General features: G+C 48.2%; 1 protein-coding gene across 1 annotated transcript in view; it reads left to right on the top strand.

Moving 5' to 3' along the window:
• SMYD2 (SET and MYND domain containing 2) overlaps nt 1-15,251 on the top strand; it is a 30,154-nt gene extending 14,903 nt beyond the window's left edge. The window contains exons 5-11 of the mRNA XM_034666856.1: nt 3,313-3,380; nt 5,932-6,034; nt 8,462-8,572; nt 9,259-9,379; nt 10,372-10,546; nt 12,574-12,682; nt 14,807-15,251. Coding sequence (XP_034522747.1) covers nt 3,313-3,380; nt 5,932-6,034; nt 8,462-8,572; nt 9,259-9,379; nt 10,372-10,546; nt 12,574-12,682; nt 14,807-14,887 — 768 coding nt within the window. The 3' untranslated portion in view covers nt 14,888-15,251. The remainder of the gene's footprint in view (nt 1-3,312; nt 3,381-5,931; nt 6,035-8,461; nt 8,573-9,258; nt 9,380-10,371; nt 10,547-12,573; nt 12,683-14,806) is intronic.
• The last annotated feature ends 2,382 nt before the right edge of the window (nt 15,252-17,633 follow it).

Below are 17,633 nucleotides of genomic sequence, written 5' to 3'. Positions count from 1 at the left end.
AAAAAAAAAATGAGATACCTGACTCTTTCTGGACTAGAGGGGGCATGGTTGTATGAGAACCCAGGAGAAATGAAATAAATATAGTGTATTTTCCCTTCTAGCTGTGAAAAAAAAAGATCACTTCTCCTCCAGCACAATAATGCATGCTGATAGGACTTCTCAGTGCTGGAGTAAGAGAAAGGGGACCCTATTTTCATAACCAGAAATCAAGGCACTTGATCTCACAAGTAGAAGTATATTTGTGGTGAAAATGACTCAAAATCTTTGACATTTGAACTGACTCAGAAAATCCAGGTGATACATACACACACACACACACACAAGTATATAATTGAGATAATTAATTCCTTTATAGACTTTATATTTATCAGATCATAATATCCATTCTCAGATTGTGTGTGTGTGCGTATATATATATATGTATATATATATATATGCACATACACACATATTTTTTCATATATGAATTTGAAAAGGGACATTTAGTATCCCCAGAGAAAACTCTAAAGCAAAACTGAAAAGTGCTGTTCCAGCCCCAGGCCACCCTCTGTCCTGCCTCCCAGCCCCAGGCTGCGTGTCCTCTGTTCCAGCCTCTGAGCCCTCTCCTCTCTCTGCTTCGTGGGAGGGCGGCGTGGGTTAACTTGTGGCCCAGCAGCAGCTGGCAGCAGAAGGTGACTACACTCCTCCGACAGCATTGAGGTGCATTTTAATCACTGGGAACATATGCATGGCTGGGAAATGTATTTTTGGTGTACAGCCTACATCTAGTCTAAATGCTAATTATGAGAATAGCTTTAGCAAGGCACTTACGCCTGATTTGACATGAAAAAAAGGACTATGGCCCATGCATCCTTCTTAACAATATGCAAGTTCACTTTTCTTCTCTAGGGATATTTCAGAGGGGAGGGAAAACTGGCAGAGAAATTGCTATGCAATTTGGCTTACACACCCCATCACCACCTCCCAGGATGGAACAGTAATGACACTGTGCTTACAGGAGCCTTTGCTCCAGAAGAAACAAACTCAGTCTTCCACAGTGAGAGGAGGAGGGCAGAGGGAATCAAGCGACCAGGGGTCATAAAACACTGAAGCCTGAAGGAATTTGGAGTCGTAGACTGATCCAGTTGAGCTCCATGCAGAGGAAGACATGAAGAGGCAAAGGAGTGAGTCTCCTATGCCTTAGAGTTAGTGAGAAGCTGTCTCTCCCTCGATCAGTTTTGAAAATTGTTGCTAGATTCTCTCCTTCTGCAGACACTGCTGAGGCATGTTAGTGTCTGGTCTGAGGTTGTCTGTAGATCATTCAGGACCCACTATGGTGCAGGACACATAGTTCATACTCCAGTACATTTTGTTGAATGAATGAGAGTCCTAATTCACTCTTACCTAATGTTGGTTGTGGGTCATTGGTTCATGGTAGTTGGTTAATGTCCTGATGACAGAACAGGTTGGGGTACTTGAAGATGGTACAAAAAATAGTACATTAAGTCTTATACATAGAAATGCCCAACACCTCCAGACTTCAAAGGCTGTCCATTGTTCCAACCTGCAGTAATCTCTTTTTATGTCAAAAATTGTAAATACAGTTTGTAAATATACTGAATTGCAAAAACCACAAATGAAAAACCCATCACAGCCTTTACTTCTCTGTGTGCCAAGGTTTCTAAGCCTTTGACATTGGCCTTTTAGTTTTATGGAAAATTGCCTCATTAATATTCATAGATCAAAACAATTTCAGAGGAAAATGGTATAGGGTAAAAAACTCTTTTGTGTTTCGGAGAACCTTGCTGTCTGAATGTCTGGTCTGAACTCCGTCTCTGCTTCTGCCACTCACTACTTATATGGCCTCGAGCAGGTTCTTCATCGTTGACCTCTCCCTGAGCCTCAGTTTCCACATCTGTAAAATGGGTTATGTCAGAGCGGTATTGCAGATTTATGAGAGGGTAAATAAGTAGCACCTAGCATAGGGCCAGCACCTAGCATAGGGCCTGGCCCAGAGCAAGTGCTCGGTGGATGCTAGTTTTAAAAAGGCCATCTGTTGGCCTGGAACGTACCTATGCAGTGTCTCCAGTGTGGGAGAGTGTGGTTCCGCCCCGTGGGGTGAAGGCGTTCAGCGTGCGTGCCTCACACACAGCCTTCATGGCAGCTTGGCTGGAGCAGCGGTCTCAGCCTTTGCCACTGGCTTTGGGCAAGTCACTGCTCCTCTCTGACTTCAGATCCATCATTCGAAAAGTAAAAAGACTGAGCCCCTTTCCAGTTTTGAAATCTTAGATGCAAAGGAAAAATACCCACTAAATTGTCTCCCAGCAGGACCGGGCGTCCCTCAAGGGCACAGATTTTGGTCTCTTCATCCTTCTGTGCCCAGTGCCCAGGCTGTAAGGGCTCTCTCACTGAATGTCGGGGGGAAGAATGAATTTACGGAACAACACAAAATTGGGGATGTACTGTCCTCATTTGTAGCCTCCACAAGTGTGAGAGTTGCTCATGGCATTTTTCAACGTAACATTTCTTTTTAAGATTGAGAAAGTCGCCAGTGGTTGATTTGGGCTGAGACGTGAGAGGAAGGCCTCTGTTCCTTAGCCTCAGGCCCTTGGCCCCTCTGCCTCTCGAGGGGATGGGCAGCAGCTCGATAAGCTGGGAAGGGTTTTCCCATTTACTACTCACCTCCTGGGATAGGTCGTGGATTAAGTGGCTTCTTTTCTTTCATTTTTTTTTTTACTGTTTTGTTTAGTGGAGTATAATTGAGGTACAACATTATATTAGCTTCAGATATACAACATAGTGATTCGACGTGGGTATACATCAAGAAATGGTCCCCGTTATCAGATCACCTTACAAAGTTAACACAGTATTCTTGACGACGTTCCCCATCCCGTGTATTACATCCTCGTGGGTCATGGCTCCTTTTTTAACGGGAGAAAATCAAGGACAGAGGGACTCCGTGATGGGCTCAAGATCACACCGCCAATCTGTGGCATAATTGGGATTGGACTCCAGGTATCCTAACTCCAAACTTCAGTCCTTGGAGCCTTAGTGGCTGTGCCGGCCTCGGGCCACTGTGTGTAGGTGGGTGGGTCGGCTACACCGAAGATGCCCCCTTCCTAGCAGTTCTGCATTTGTTTGTTTACACATGAGATTGGTGGGTTGGTTTTGTTTGAGCCAAGGATACCTTGGCCAGAAGAAAGGTTTTTACATCACTAAACTGGAATGTCGTCCTAGTTAATTTGTAAAAGGTCAAAATTAAAGAAATGATTTCTGTCCAAAGAGAAGCTTCAGCTCACCTGTTTCTTTCTTTCTCACCCGTTCTCACTGCAGGTTAACTGTAATGGCTTCACAATTGAAGATGAAGAGCTTTCTCATTTGGGATCGGCAATATTCCCTGAGTAGGCTGAGTTTGACTTCAGTTCTTTTCTTTTTTACTTACTTAACACTAATTAGATTTTTTTTTATTTTTAAATAACCTACCTAACTGCATGTGGCAGTCATGAAACTCCAAGTGAATTAAGACACCCTTTTAATTCTGCCAGATTTCAAAATATTTCCCATACATTTAAGGATCCAAAGGTAGTAGTTAAGAGAACAGTTGCCTGTTAAGTCCTGCTAGGTACAGAGCTATTATTAAAGAATATTTTATAGTGTGCAGAGAAGGAACAGCCCACGTCCTGCTGAGAAATTTGCTCTTGCATATCTTTGGTTCTGGAAATCTTTGGGTTTCTTACACTCAAAGCGGAACACTAATTGCCAACCAAGAACTGGCCATAGGCTAATGCAGAGACGATATGGGTTCCTTCTACATCTGTTTGTTCTTCTCGAAAAATACGAGTGTAGAAACAGCGCAGTTGGGGAGGGAGACTCTGCTCAAGGAGCGAACTAAGAAAATTTCAAAGAACGACAGGATTTTTCTTTACTTCAGGAATACTCCAGTAATTCAAGAAAGGCTGGCCAGCTGACAGATGGAGATCTTTATAGCTCTGACTGTCATGGATTTGCCAAAAACGGCTTTGCCGTGGTGTCTGATGCAACGGGTATTTTCAGAATGCGTTGGGTCCCTGAAATCCAGTCCTCACCCCACAGATGGAGCGAAGGAGCCCTCCCCGCGTGCCGTCTGAGTGAGCCCGGCGTAGGTTGGCGAGGTTGCTTAATATACACCGCAGGGGCCTCTGGCTTTGGGTTGAAGCGGAGAAAGGGAACACCCATGTGTTTGCCGTGGATGGCGTGTGAGCCCCTGGGGTGTGTGTGTGTGTGTGTATGTGTGTGTGTGTTGCCGCCTGGAGCTGCATGTCACACGGGTCTGAAAGATAGAGAAGCACATGTACAGGCCCATGTCCCCTGAGCACCTGCCATAGGCTTTCCTGGCCAGCGAAACCAAAAACTTACATGACATTGTCCCCATGGCCAAAATGGTGTCATCGGCACCTTGAATTCCAAGAGCGAGGAAAGAAATGTCTTGGGGAGAAGCCCTTGGGAAAAGGAAGGAGAGACCGAGAAAGGCCATCAGACCCTCTTTAGAAGGCTCTTCGTGACACTTTCAGACCAGAAAGAATGTGTCTGCTCTCAGTATGTTCCAGACAAAGAGCAAGGGTCGGAGTGGTGTTGTCCGAGTCCGAGGTTTTACCCAGCCCGGTGATCGCAGAATGATGATACCAAGAGCATGAACTGCTTTAGGTTCTTCGCCTTGGTGAATTTCTTCTACCCGCATTGAGAAGATACGCAGGAGTCTGTCTTGAAATGAATAGTTCTACAAAAGATTCTAGAAAGTGGCTTTTCCTTTAGTGACAACTTTCCATGCATTTGCTTAATCAGATTCTCCGGGGCCTGATTGCCTGTCGGTAAGCCAGGTGGGCTGTGACGCGTGGCAGAGGTGACCCTTCCTAAGGTTAAGACAGGGGACTTGCTACATGTTCTCCCAGGCTCGAGGCCAGCCGCAGGGCTTGCTCACCCAGGCCTGTAGCAACTGGGAGGTGGAAGGGGACCACTCCCTCTTGTGCTTGGCAAACCCGGGGCAGCTCATCCTCACTGGGCCCCGCCACTCTCTGCTCTTTTGTACTGGGGCAAACAGGAGTGGGGTTCTGGTTGCTGAGGGTTCAGGCAAGTGACACTGGCCGCCAGAGCCATGTTGCATATGGATGTGAGTGCCCATATGAGCCCCAGTTTCCAGGCAGTTTTAATTGGGGGAAAAATCCCTTTGGGCTGAAATCATATCGGCATTGTGATTTCAAAGGCAGCATTTTCAGAGATCAAGCACTTTTTCCCTGTAGTTTAGAAATTTCTGTTCTCAGAACTTTGACCTTGATATAATCAGAAAGCTCAAAGCCCCTCACATAGGCGAGTCTCTCTGTCCTCTCCGTCCCTGAAAAGCAGACAGCGAGCAGCGGGAGCAGTAATGTCCCAATTTTCCAGATGAGGAAATCAGGGTGCAGAGAGAGAGGCAGCTGGGCTCCTCAGGGCCTCTCTGGGACCCCAAGCCCTGCCCGAGGAAGCTGGCCTCTCCCACGGTGGCAGTTTCCCAAAAGCTGAAGAAAACACGTTAGAAATAATCCACGCATAGAAAAAGCCGCTTGGAACCGGCACCCCATCTGTCCAGTGTGGTGTCCAGTGGGGGAGCGCTGGGCGATGAGTCCTTCATCTCGCAGGAAGGAATGTTTGTGGGATTCATCGTCACTGCTATTTTTATTATTGTGTGTCGTTTTTATTTTTGGCCTAGATGTCACCATTTTGAATTGTGAATTTCACTTTGCAGTATCGTTAGAGACGTTAGATACGATTATAGGTACAGGCAGGACAACCTCTTAGACTGTGATGGCCAACTATTAGATTTTTTTTAAAACATCCTACAAGATCCCATTCCTGCAGCTTAGTAGATAAATAGCCAAACATTTTCTGAGCATTCGTCGGCCTTCTTGAGAAAATTGGGTTTTCTCTTCTGATTGACAGCGTTGCATTGATGAATCATAGTTGTTGCCCCAATGTCATTGTGACCTACAAGGGGACCCTGGCAGAAGTAAGAGCTGTACAGGAGATCAGCCCGGGAGAGGAGGTGAGTGTGTGGCCAGCAGCGGCTGTGGCCGTGGGTTTCCGACCGCGGTTTTGAAGGGTGGTGTGTGAGTCTGTGGCAGCAGCGCTGGGCAAGACGGGCCGTGAGTGATCCCAGCAGCTGCCCTGTTTCCGGCCTCAGGCCCTGCAGGTTAGTGATCAGGTTCGTGACCCACGGCTTCGAGCCCCACGCTTTTGCCTTACGTTCGATGCTCTCCATTTCTGTCTGTGGCCAAAAAAAACCAGGAAAGAATAAACTCAAACTCAGTCCCTTACAAAGATCAGTAGAGATTTGCAGAGAAAGGACACGGCCAAAATGGGCACAGTGAAATTTTGGAAGCTCTTGAGCGTCTCAGTATTTCTCCTGCCAAACAATTGAGTTTGAGCTTTTTCTTTTTTTAATGAGCGAATTTTGGCCTGTCTTTTCTCCCCTCAGAAGGTCAATACCATTGTTATCTGAAAGAGAGAAAAGCAACCCAGCGGTATCTAAAGGGTTAAAACTCCAAATGGACACATCAGCATGCACAGGCTGTTGTTCCACATCGGAACTCCAGAGAGATCATTTTTTAGGAATGCAGTTCGGGCGACGGGCCATACACAGCGACAGGGCAAGGGGAGGCAGTCTGTGGCCAAGAGGCACCCTCCTTAACTTAGGGATGCAGAGAAAACCAGGTGTCTGTCCCCTGCGCAGTGACTCCCTCTCCTTTTCCTTACCACGCACTGCCTCCGTGACCGCCTTCTAAGACGCCTCACCTCCAGAAAGCTCCAAAGGGCTGCCTGGCAACTCGCACAACACACGTGCTGTGTGTTCCTAAGGAAATCGTAAACTCCCCGGCAGGCCCCAGGAATTGGTAGGGAACGTAATCACGCCCTTCAGTCAGTTTCAGGTTAGTGGTCTTCAGTGCTACTGTAAGATCTCCGTCTGGAGAGTTTAAATTTTAAATACAGTGGTCAGGGTGCTAAATGATCAAGGCCTTGGATTCTCCAGAAGCTGTAACCAGCCCACAGCCGAACTGGGACCTGAAGTCCAGGCCACAGAGGAGACTTTCTGCCCTTTGCTTAATTTATCCCGACGAGGGTACCGTGTTTCCCTGTGGGGCGTCTTGGGTTCCAGATGTCTTGCAACTGTGCCGATGCCTCTTTTGTTAAAATGCACAATCTCAGTGCGTGAGAATGTAAGTCCCCGGGGTCCAGTGCTGCCCTGGTCCAGGGGGAGACCCCGCGGTCTGGCCCCTAGACGGGCTCGGCAGACACTGAGCGGCGACACTGAGCGGCCTCTGTCGCCATCTTCTGGGCACTTGTGTGTGTTGCACACTGTGTCCCTCGTCGTGTCACAGACAAGGAGGCAGCTCTTGCGGTGGGAGGCCGGGCAGAGCTCTGCTCCGGTCGGTTTGCCCTCGCGCTCTGGCAGACCCGAAACGCAGTAACCTCGTGTCGGGGAAGTCAGTGCTTTGGGGGAGACTTGCCCTTCAAAGAGGGTGTCAGCTGAGCTGCGAGGTCTCCGTTACTGCCCCTCGGGCTGGGAAGAGCTGGGCTTGGCGGCGCCTGCAAGCACCCAGGCCTGTGCAAGTCCCCCCTGCCTGCCTGCCAGTGCCCGGGGTTACTGGCACGCAGACGGCTCTGTGATATCCATCTGTTCACAGANCTCTGTGATATCCATCTGTTCAGTCAGACATTGCCTGATGGTGTGGGGTGAGCCGCAAGTCCCAGGGAGTAGATAATGGGCAGTTAAATGCCGGTCTCCTCCATATGCTCCAAGTCCCAGCTATAGACCCCGTCAGAGAAAAGCAAGGACGGGAGGACCCGATGAGCCCAAAGGCAAGACTTTTCCAAGTTCTCTGGCCCAGCCGGGCGAGGCAGCAAGCAGCATGCTGGTGTCCTAGGATCTGTGTCCTCCCTCTGCGGACGTGTCCCTACCCGCATGGCCTAGCCTCTTGCTCCCTTGCCAGCTGAGCGAGGATGTGTTCCTGCTTCCCTTCCACCCAGCAGGGCGTCTGAGCCAGCCCAAGCTGTAAAGAAAAGGGGCTGAATGAAGGCTGGGCAGACTCAGACCCGGGCCAGTCTCGGATGAGTACAATGTGTGCATCTCCACGTGTGACGGGGCCCTGTCCTTGCTGGGACACATCCATGGCTGGCTCTCTTTGGGGAGGGAGGGGGCGGGCATGTTTTCAACCCTCCCGATTGACTGTTCTGGGGACTCCTCGATTCTCTAGAAAGTGGAAAGAGAGGCCCTTTCTCTCCATCACAAGGAGTTGGACAAAACTAGGGGATTGCTGAGTTTAAAGAATTAAGTGTTTTATAGGGAAGGACATCTCTCCAGCTGTGGCCCTCCTCGGGGTGCATCCCTGTGAGTATTGGCAGAGCCCTAGGAAGAAGAAGGAGTGAGTGTACCTGTGGCAGACGGCATTGTCCACTCTTTGGACCCCCTTAGGTGTTCACCAGCTACATCGACCTCCTGTACCCAACAGAAGATAGGAATGACCGGTTAAGAGATTCTTACTTCTTTACCTGCCAGTGCCAGGAGTGTACCACCAAAGACAAGGTAGGCCCCGGATCGGGTAAAGGTGCTGACCATACCCTGCAGCTCCACCTTTGTGTCAGTGGAGTGCCCTGTCTGCCCCGGGGGCGTCTCCTCCTACAGTACTTTTGACCCTTTAAACCCATCTTACTAAGACAGCTAGAGGGAAATCGAGTTACACTAGGTCTCTATTCACACCCTGACCCCTCACCGCTGATGAAAACATTTGCATTACACCATAGTGGTAAGAGGATTTGCCAGATCGCTGTTTCTTCAAAAGAAATGGCTGCTCAGAAGAGAGGGAAGGGGAAAAGCACATGAGAGTAATTTTCAGGCTTTCTAACCCGTTTGCCAGAATATGGAAAATTTTCTCTGGCATTGCCCATTTTTTTGTCCATGCCCCCCCTCCTCATTTTATTCTCTAGATTCATGGATGTGTGAACCCACAGACCTGCCCATAGCAAACATACTCTAAGTGCCCTGCCTAGGTAAGGATTGTCTAGAAAATTTGTATTTTTGTTTGTTTGTTGTAAAAAGATAATGGAGTACTGAATTTCTCTTAGATCCAGTGCCTGATTTCCTTGCGTTCTTTGTGACTTTAGAATGGGCAAGCCCCTACCTCTGCATGGCAAAAGAGACTATTTGAGAGGTTTCCCCCTCAGTGTAGTTTCCATGGGGGGTAACACCTTGCACATGTGGACATTTCTCAGGATAAGGCCAAGGTGGAAATCCGGAAGCTCAGCGATCCCCCAAAGGCAGAAACCATCCGTGACATGGTCAGATATGCACGCAACGTCATCGAGGAGTTCCGGAGGGCCAAGCACTACAAATATATCCTTTACAACTGTCACGAAGTTTACTGTCCCTCACTTGGCAAGAGGTGCTGGAGAGCCGGGAGGAGGGAGTGGAAGAATGGTGGGTGTGAGACTCAACATGGAAGGGAGGATGTCTCGTGGCAGACGTGGGTAGAACGGAGCGCCTGTGACTTGGCGTCAGCCGCATCAAAGTCGTATGGTGTTGATTTCATCTGACTTCTCTTTGTTTCACTAGTGTGGTCAGGAGCCTGGATATGGTGGAAGAGTTTTATGGTCCAAAGCTGTGGAGTAGAGTTCCGTGAAAGCCCTCATTGCTTGGGTGTCGTACTCTAGGCGAGCACAGTGCCGGGGGCTTTGCTTACATGATTGTGCCTAATCCTCACGGGGACACACAGTGTCGCCGTCCCCGTGTAGCAGATGGGAGCAGACTCTTAGATAGCAAGTAATTTAGCCACGGGACAGAGCTCCCCAGGATTTTGCTCCAGGTCTGCTGACTACCATAGTCCATACTCTAAACCACTACAGTATAACATTTTCTCAGGTTGAAAAGGCGTCACACTGACGCCAGCGCGAGAACTAAAAGCAGTGGAGGAAACTGGAGAAAGGCACGTTTTTTTCTCAGCCTAAAAAAGAACTTTCTCATCATGGGGACTTCTTCCTTCAAAATGCTCCAACTGCAGTGCTGAGCCAGGGTGAAGGAGGCTGAGGATTTGTGATCCTAAACGGTGTTTACAGCTGAACCGAGGGTCTGTTCCCCATGGCTAAAATTTCTCAGTTGTGTTTAATAGTTGAGGTCTTCAGTTTTTCCTGACGTTTGTTTCTTTAGGAAAAATATGCTTCTTAAAGAAAAAAATATTTTCCTTTCACTTTTGCTTGGCTCTCTGTAATTTACTTTTTCAGAGGGTGAGGGTAGGGGCGGAGTGGATGGAGTAACTCCTTGAACCCAGCCTTGGGGAGGTGTCCCAAGTCCAGAGGCCGGAACCTGTGGTTTCCTTGACTCCAGAGCACCCCCTAGTGAGCTGCTGGAGATCTGCGAGCTCAGCCAGGAGAAGATGGGCTCGGTGTTCGAGGACAGCAACGTGTACATGTTACACATGATGTACCAGGCCATGGGCGTCTGCCTGTACATGCAGGACTGGGAAGGAGCCCTGCGGTACGGACAGAAAATCATTAAGCCCTACAGGTGATTGCAGCGGCTGTTCTCATCATCTTAGCGGGGACTGGAATTCGGTGATTTGGAATGCTGTTTGCGTTTTCTGACTCTCCTGTGTCAGAACACGCCTAGAACGGCTTTCTCTTTCTGCACCCACACCTGGAGGCACAGGTGCAGGCTGCTGCTTCATTGGGCCCGGCCTCTGCCCTCCGCCATCTGGAAGAGACACCTGTGGAGGCAGGTTGAGGTTATGAAGGGGGTGCTGGGGCAAGAGGCCTGCTGGGACCTGTCCAGGGTGCTGTATCCAAAGTAGCTCCTTCCCATCAGTATTAAGAAGCTGCCAGCTTGTTTCTTGTCCCTCCCTTGCCTTCCAAATTAAACACACTTACTCAGTGGTAAGTGGTGGTCTCATATCCCTGCTTTTCCATCGGTAGTCACACCATCCCCTTCTTGTGCCTTTTGTAACTGTAACCCAGTTTGGAATTGGGGACATGCTGGGACCATTGTATTGGCTCTGGTTATCCCTTGTCCCCCTCCTCCGACCACCACCCCTAGTTCTGAATAAAGCAAGTTGGATTCTAACTTCGAGTAATAATGACTATCAGCCCTGGGGAAGTTTCCTGTCAAGAGGGTTTTTAAACCTTAAAGTGTGTGACAGGTGGAGGTTGTGGCCGTGTCCTCTGGTCTGATTAGCCATTTCAGGGCTGGGATGGCCTAGGTCTTATCAATAGGGCATTTGTTAAACACATTCATATTGTATATTTGCAGGGTCTCCCCAAGACCCAAGTGGCTCAGAAGCTCTGGGCATTAGACCTGAGATCCCTGTGCCCCAGCAACACCGCAGAAGCACCTCAGGTGTTTCTCATGGATTTGAGAAGCCCTTAGTACTCCCTCATGTTCTCAAGTTGGGGACTGTAAAGTTTGTGTCCAGGCTGGATTTCCAGGGCCTTCCATTTACCCTACACTGCACGGATTAGCCATTAGGGGGAGCGCAAGGGAAGCCAGCTCCTAAAATCGGCTCTTAGAAACAATCTGCTACGTCACGGAGGATCTCAAAGCCTGTCTTCTTCCTGGGGTGGGTGAGAAAGTCCTCTGGTCTTGCACACACCGCCCTCTGTGAGATCTGGAGGGAGGGGATGAGAGAGAGAGAAAGAATGAGATCGTCTTAGCTTTGTGGTCCCTCTCCCAGCAGGGCCTTGCTCTCCTGGACCCTTCCTTAGCTGGGTGGGCCCCTCCTGGAGGCCAGCTCTGGCCTTCTGTGGGGCCAGTAGAGCCATGGCTTCCTCCAGGCGGTATGATGCCCCCTGCCCAGGAATACAGCTAGGATGTGTCCTTTGGATGGCTTTTGAGGGTAGAGCAGTACAGACCAGTCTGTAAATCAACACCTACACACACATGCATTCTCTTTCCCCCGCCCCTCACCCATGAGCTGCTTCCTGGTCTCTTTCCCTGGCAGGCCCTAGCCATCAGCCATCACTGAAAACCGGAGAGAGAGCACCTACTGTATGTAGAGCCCTCTCCTGGACAACAGAGAAAGCTTGTCTAGAAGAAGTCGGTGTTCTCCTGACTTCAGAGAGCTGGCAGCTTTACTAAACCAACCGATACCATAGTGTGTGACAGAAAGCTGGGGTCTTGAGACACACAGGTGTGTGTATTTTTAGGTGTGCCGGCTTTTTAACATGAGGTGATAAGCCTAGTGTCTTCTATAAAGACGGGATTCACTTTAAAAGACGTTTTCCCAGTGCCCTGCTCCGGGTGTACCCAAAACAAAAGTCTGGGACTGGGGTTGAATGTCGTGTTCATCAGTGTCTTTGTATAGGATTTCTCCTGCAGTTTTTCTGTAGCTGTTCAGAAATACACAAGCTGCGTGAAAGTGGCTGCCTCTGGGTGCTTAGTGTTGAATCGTCCACACTGTCCCCCCAGCACTTGCCAGGGCTTGGAGGAGTCTGGCCACCGTGGGGAGCCATGGGCTGGGCAGCCTGGGGCTCACTGCGCCCTGTCTGTGGGCTGCTCTGGAGTCTTTGACAAGTGGTCTGTTACCTTCTCTCTTCTTGCAGCAAGCACTACCCTCTGTACTCCCTCAACGTGGCCTCCATGTGGCTGAAGCTGGGGAGGCTGTACATGGGCCTAGAAGACAAAGCTGCTGGAGAGAAAGCCCTGAAGAAGGTGCGTGTGCAGCGTGGGGCTGTGGGTCCCGGCACCCCAAGGCCCCTTCGTCCCCTGCCTTCCCGCCTGCTAGGGCCGAGTCACTGAAGTCCTGGAGACTTGACCCACTCTTGAGCCACGCTGGCCAGAGAGGTGGGAGGGGGCGGGCTGGGAAGGTGGGAGGAGGGTAAGTGATTGAGCCTTGGCCCTGTCTGCATCCGGGCCCTCCCGTAGGACAGGGGTGCTCACATCGAGAGGGGCTGGCTGCTGTTCTGGGGAGAAGGGGTTACCACCCCGGTCCCACGTGAAGCCCTGGAAGTGGACAGAGGCCACGGGGTGGGTCAGGAGATTGTGATGAGGGAATCTTCCATAGTATAATAATCATGCGCTTGGAGTTTCTAAAATGTACTCGGCAGTCATCATCACTGTTCATTAGGAACCGGTTACATGGCAGGACCTCGTATGTGTGTTTTAATTCTCACAAAAATGAGAGATTTTCCTGATGGAAAAACTGAGATTCAAACAGGCTGAGGCCTTCCTGCAGACTGGGGTCTTTCTGAGTTGAAAGCATTCATTTCACTCGCCCAGGCTGTGACCCACACCCGGGGCAGACCAGGGCTCTGGGCGGTGTTGGCCTCCCTCCGTGTCCGCAGCTGCCCTGTGAGGGCGACGGGGCAGGACCCTGACCTGGTATCTGACCGGAGCTCAGAAGCAGCGTCCTGAATAGTGGTTCTTTTTGTTCTTTACATAGAAATTAACAGTTGATGAAATGTAGTCTTTGACACAGGTTGTTGAGTCCTCTAAGAGAATGTCTGTGGAAGTTGGGGCCCATTCCCTGTATCTTCCCAGAAGACTATTTGGGAAGACGATGTAAGGTCCCACATTCCAAATGGAAGGGTCCGGGCCCAACTAGGCTAGAAGTGTGAGCTCAGTGTAAACTTTTCTGTTATTAAACCATAGAATTCACCTAAGATAACAGATTTATTGTCTTGGTGAATTGAGGGAAAATGGACCAGTTGGGTCACAGTTGCAAGGTACTGGTAGGTAATGAGGTTTAAGATTAGTGAAGGACACAGGAGATCTGAGCAAGGAGCGTGAGTCATGAAATGAACACAGAGGGAAGGGAGCAGGGGAGCCATTTAACACAGGACATTCCTGAAGGCTCACACTGTTCCTTGGCCTGCCTCTTGTTGGTTTGAGATCTATGAAGTGAATGGTATAAATGAAAGGATTATCCATTAGAGTCAAAGGCCATCAAAAATTCCATTTGGAGAGTGGAAATAATTTAAGTTTTCTACCTATGAGTAATATAGTTGAATACAAAAAAGCAAAATAAATTCATACAGATAACATTTGGGATATGCTTCCTATATGCCAGACCCTATTCTAAACACTTCATGTGTACTAACATCTGAGAGGTAGGCATCGTTCCTATTTTGCAGATGAGGAAAATGAGGTACAGAGTAGTTAAGCAGACTGCCCTCAGCTAGGAAGCGATGGAGCCCCTGGCAGCTCTTCCTCTCTAGATTGCCCCACTGTAAAGAAGCCTTATTATAAATATGTTCTCTCCAGCTTCTGCAAATGAAACCTGCAACTACTTTTAAGTTTTTGTTTCTTTTTTTCTTTTTTTTTTAAGAATGTGCATTACAAGGAAAACACACACTTTTTGAAAGGGAAGAATGGTTTTGTCATGTCTTACAGATTTGCAAACTAAAATCAAAATGGGTTTGATGTGAAGTTCACTGTGGACTTTTCTGTTCCAGCATCACCTGTTTACTTGGTTGAGCACAGCCGAATAATTCTATCCCTAAAGCATTTCTTACTGCGGTATCTAGAATGTCATGAAATCAATTTCTCTGTATCATTTCTTCAGCTATAGTTGAATAATGTTTTACTCAGCAGTACAGACTGGGTGACCAGTTGGTTATCAGATAATCTTGTCTCTTAAAAAAAAAAAAAAAAAGAAAAGAAAGAAAAGAGAAAAGCCAGACTCTGGAGGAGAATGGAGCTCTGAGAGGCCGTGTGTGTGCTGTGCCTTGAAGCAGAGCGGTCTGGCAGGGGTTAGGTCAGCCCGGGGTGCGGGGTGGGGGTGAAAGGGGGTGGCCTTCAGGCTCTCGACCCTTCACCTGTCTCTGCCTCTCCCAGGCCATCGCCATCATGGAAGTGGCTCACGGCAAAGATCATCCGTACATTTCTGAGATCAAACAGGAAATTGAAAGCCACTGAAACTACGCCAACCTGTTCGTTTTTATTTAAATGCTGGGGCAGAAGCTGTCAAGGATTTGAATGTTTCCAGTCGTACACATGACTCCCGCATTTCTGCAAAATCGCTGCAATGAAAACACTACTTGCCCTTAAACCGTACTCATGGCTTACCTGGAAGTTGGTCTTAATCTTTACTCTTAGTACCAAAATAATTTTTGAATGCTTTTGTTGCGCTAAGAGATAATGGCATGGTTTCATATATTATCACAGACTTTGGTCAGATTGAGTTTTAAAAAACGCAGTAATTTTTCCCTCCATGCCTGTTACAATGTTCTGAACACACCGGAATGATGAGGGAGAATAAAAAAGGTAACGGTATTTGAAATTTGTCTTTTCTTCTGTCTGCGGGGAGGAGCTCATGGTGGCGGTGGGAGCTGGTCCAGGAGGGGCGGTCCCCCCTCCTTCTGCATTGCAGAGCGGGCGTGGGGCTGGTGGCTCTCTGGGTTCAGTGACCTTGGAGGAAGAAAGACGGTGCGATGAAGTGACCTGAGTGCCCCACCCTGGCAGGGGACTGTGTCTGTTTTGAGTTTAGTATCTGGAATCCCCGTAACGATAAAGGTGCCTTGATTTGCTTTCCCTGCTTTCCCCCCCCCCCCATCTGTCTGAAAGCAGAATTTCCATTCCTCATTCTGTTGATTGTTCTCATGCAGGACTCTCCTTGTTTGGAAACCCTCCAGGGTAAGCTGGAGAAGGAAAAAAAAATTTTTCCTTACCAACTCTGTGTTATTGAGCAAACACTGGTCTTGTCCCTGCGCAGCCAGCGGGAATCCAGCTTCCCACAGCCTGGAGGGCAGCAACCTGGGCGCTGTTTGCTAGCAACCACAGCGGAGGACCCGACAAGAGCCTGCCCGGCCGCGCCCCCCGGGGCCGCGCTGTTTCCTGGAGGAGGTTCCTGTGGTCCAAAGAGAGGAACTTCCCCAGTGGTAATAATTAAAGCCTGCTGGAGTTGACACTTCAGTTTTCCTCCCTATTCATAAGCTGCAAGCAGCTCGAACAGCTGTAATTCTGCACGTTATCCTTTCGGCCTCATCGATGCACACGCACGTGCACACATCTCACATGTACACGTGTGTCTCACGCAGTTAACTGCACACAGTGGGGATTCAGCAGGCAGAATGCATTCTCTTGTTCGGTGAAGTAGGATGAGATGCTTACTGAACACCTACTGTATGCAAAACACTGTCTCTCCAAGTGCCGAGAGATGAGTAAGGCCCGGGTCCAGGCTCCAGGGAGTTTAGTGTTTGAAGAACGCAAAGTGACTCCAGCTCAGCCTAAAATAAGGTTAGCCCCCCTCCACCTCTGTAGGTCTTAGAAATGTTAGGAAAGTAATACTTTCTCAAAAAATGTAAATCATACTGGGAGAAAGTAAGCTGTTCTTTCTTCTCCAGTCCGATTCTCCAGAGGGGACTCCCGGAAGCCATGTGCTGATGTGGTCCCAGTTCTCACCATGGCCATGTAAGGTGTATATGGAAATAGATTAGAAAAACAAAGGCAGAATGGTACTGACCTATTATTTCATGATCTCGGTCTCTGACTTAACAAGATGGACCTCTTTTCATTCCAGCATTTGCAGACTTGCTTCATCTTTTTCAGAGTCAACATTGCACTGAATGTGTCATAATTTATTCATTCTATTCATGGACACGTGGTTTTTCCAGGTTGCTGTTCTTATGAACAGTGCCACAAGGCACAATCTTTGACTTTGAATTTTGCTCTCAGGTGGTAGCATTTTCCGGGCTAGATTCCTGGAATGGAATTTCAGGATCCAGTAGTGAAAACTTACAAAATTTGAATAATTTTGGTTCCATTTCCAAAACTGCATGAAGTACCAAGACGATATATTTGTAGTATTTGTTTTCCTCTACCGTCATAACAACGTACGGTTTGAAATTGTTTTGCCAGTCTGCTGTGTGAATTATTTTGTTATGCATTTATTAATAAGATGGGGCACTTTCTCCTGTACTTAGGCATTCCTGTGTTTCTTCTATGCGTCGATATTCACAGCCATTGCCTATCTTGCTACTCATGTCTCTCATAATTTTTTATTTTTTAAAGATTTTATTAGCAAGCAGGGGGAGGGGCAGGAGGAAAGGGAGACTTGGAAGCAGACTCCCCAGAGAGCCCAGAGTTTGCTGCAGGGCTTGATCTCACGACCCTGAGATCAGGCTGAAATCTAGAGTCAGCTGTTCAACCGACTGAGCCACTCAGGCACCCCCCTCATAATAATTTGTAAGAGCTCAACGTATTTTGGGATATTAGCTCTTTGCCATGTCCTGAAAATATTTTTTCCCTGGTGGACCATTAACTTTATTTTTCATGACACTTGCTGTAGAAAGTTTTCATTGTTAAAAGAAAATGGTTTTCATTTTAAATGAAGAAAGGAAATAATTTTTAAAGTCTTTGCTTTACCTGGAATTATTTAACAGGAAGAGATCCAATTGTACTCTTTAAAATTTTTAAACTTCCAAAATTGCTAGCCACTTACAGTGGCATCATTCATTGATTTTTCTCTGCTGATCTGAAATGGCCTCATTATCGTTCCCTTAAGATTTAGGTTTATTTCTGTATTCTCGATTATTGTGGCACTGCAAAACTTTTAGTGTCTAGTAGGGCTAGTCTTCTGTGTTCTCTTGACTTGTTCTGACCATCGCCCACATGTAGCCCTCCATAGTCCTGGAACATCATTTGGCCAAGCCCTCTCGGCCAT

This window comes from Ailuropoda melanoleuca, chromosome 8 (genome assembly GCF_002007445.2).
Source record: "Ailuropoda melanoleuca isolate Jingjing chromosome 8, ASM200744v2, whole genome shotgun sequence".
NCBI classification, from domain to species: domain Eukaryota; kingdom Metazoa; phylum Chordata; class Mammalia; order Carnivora; family Ursidae; genus Ailuropoda; species Ailuropoda melanoleuca.
Note: the sequence above shows the minus strand (reverse complement) of the source record. Positions and strands in the feature narration are given on the sequence as shown.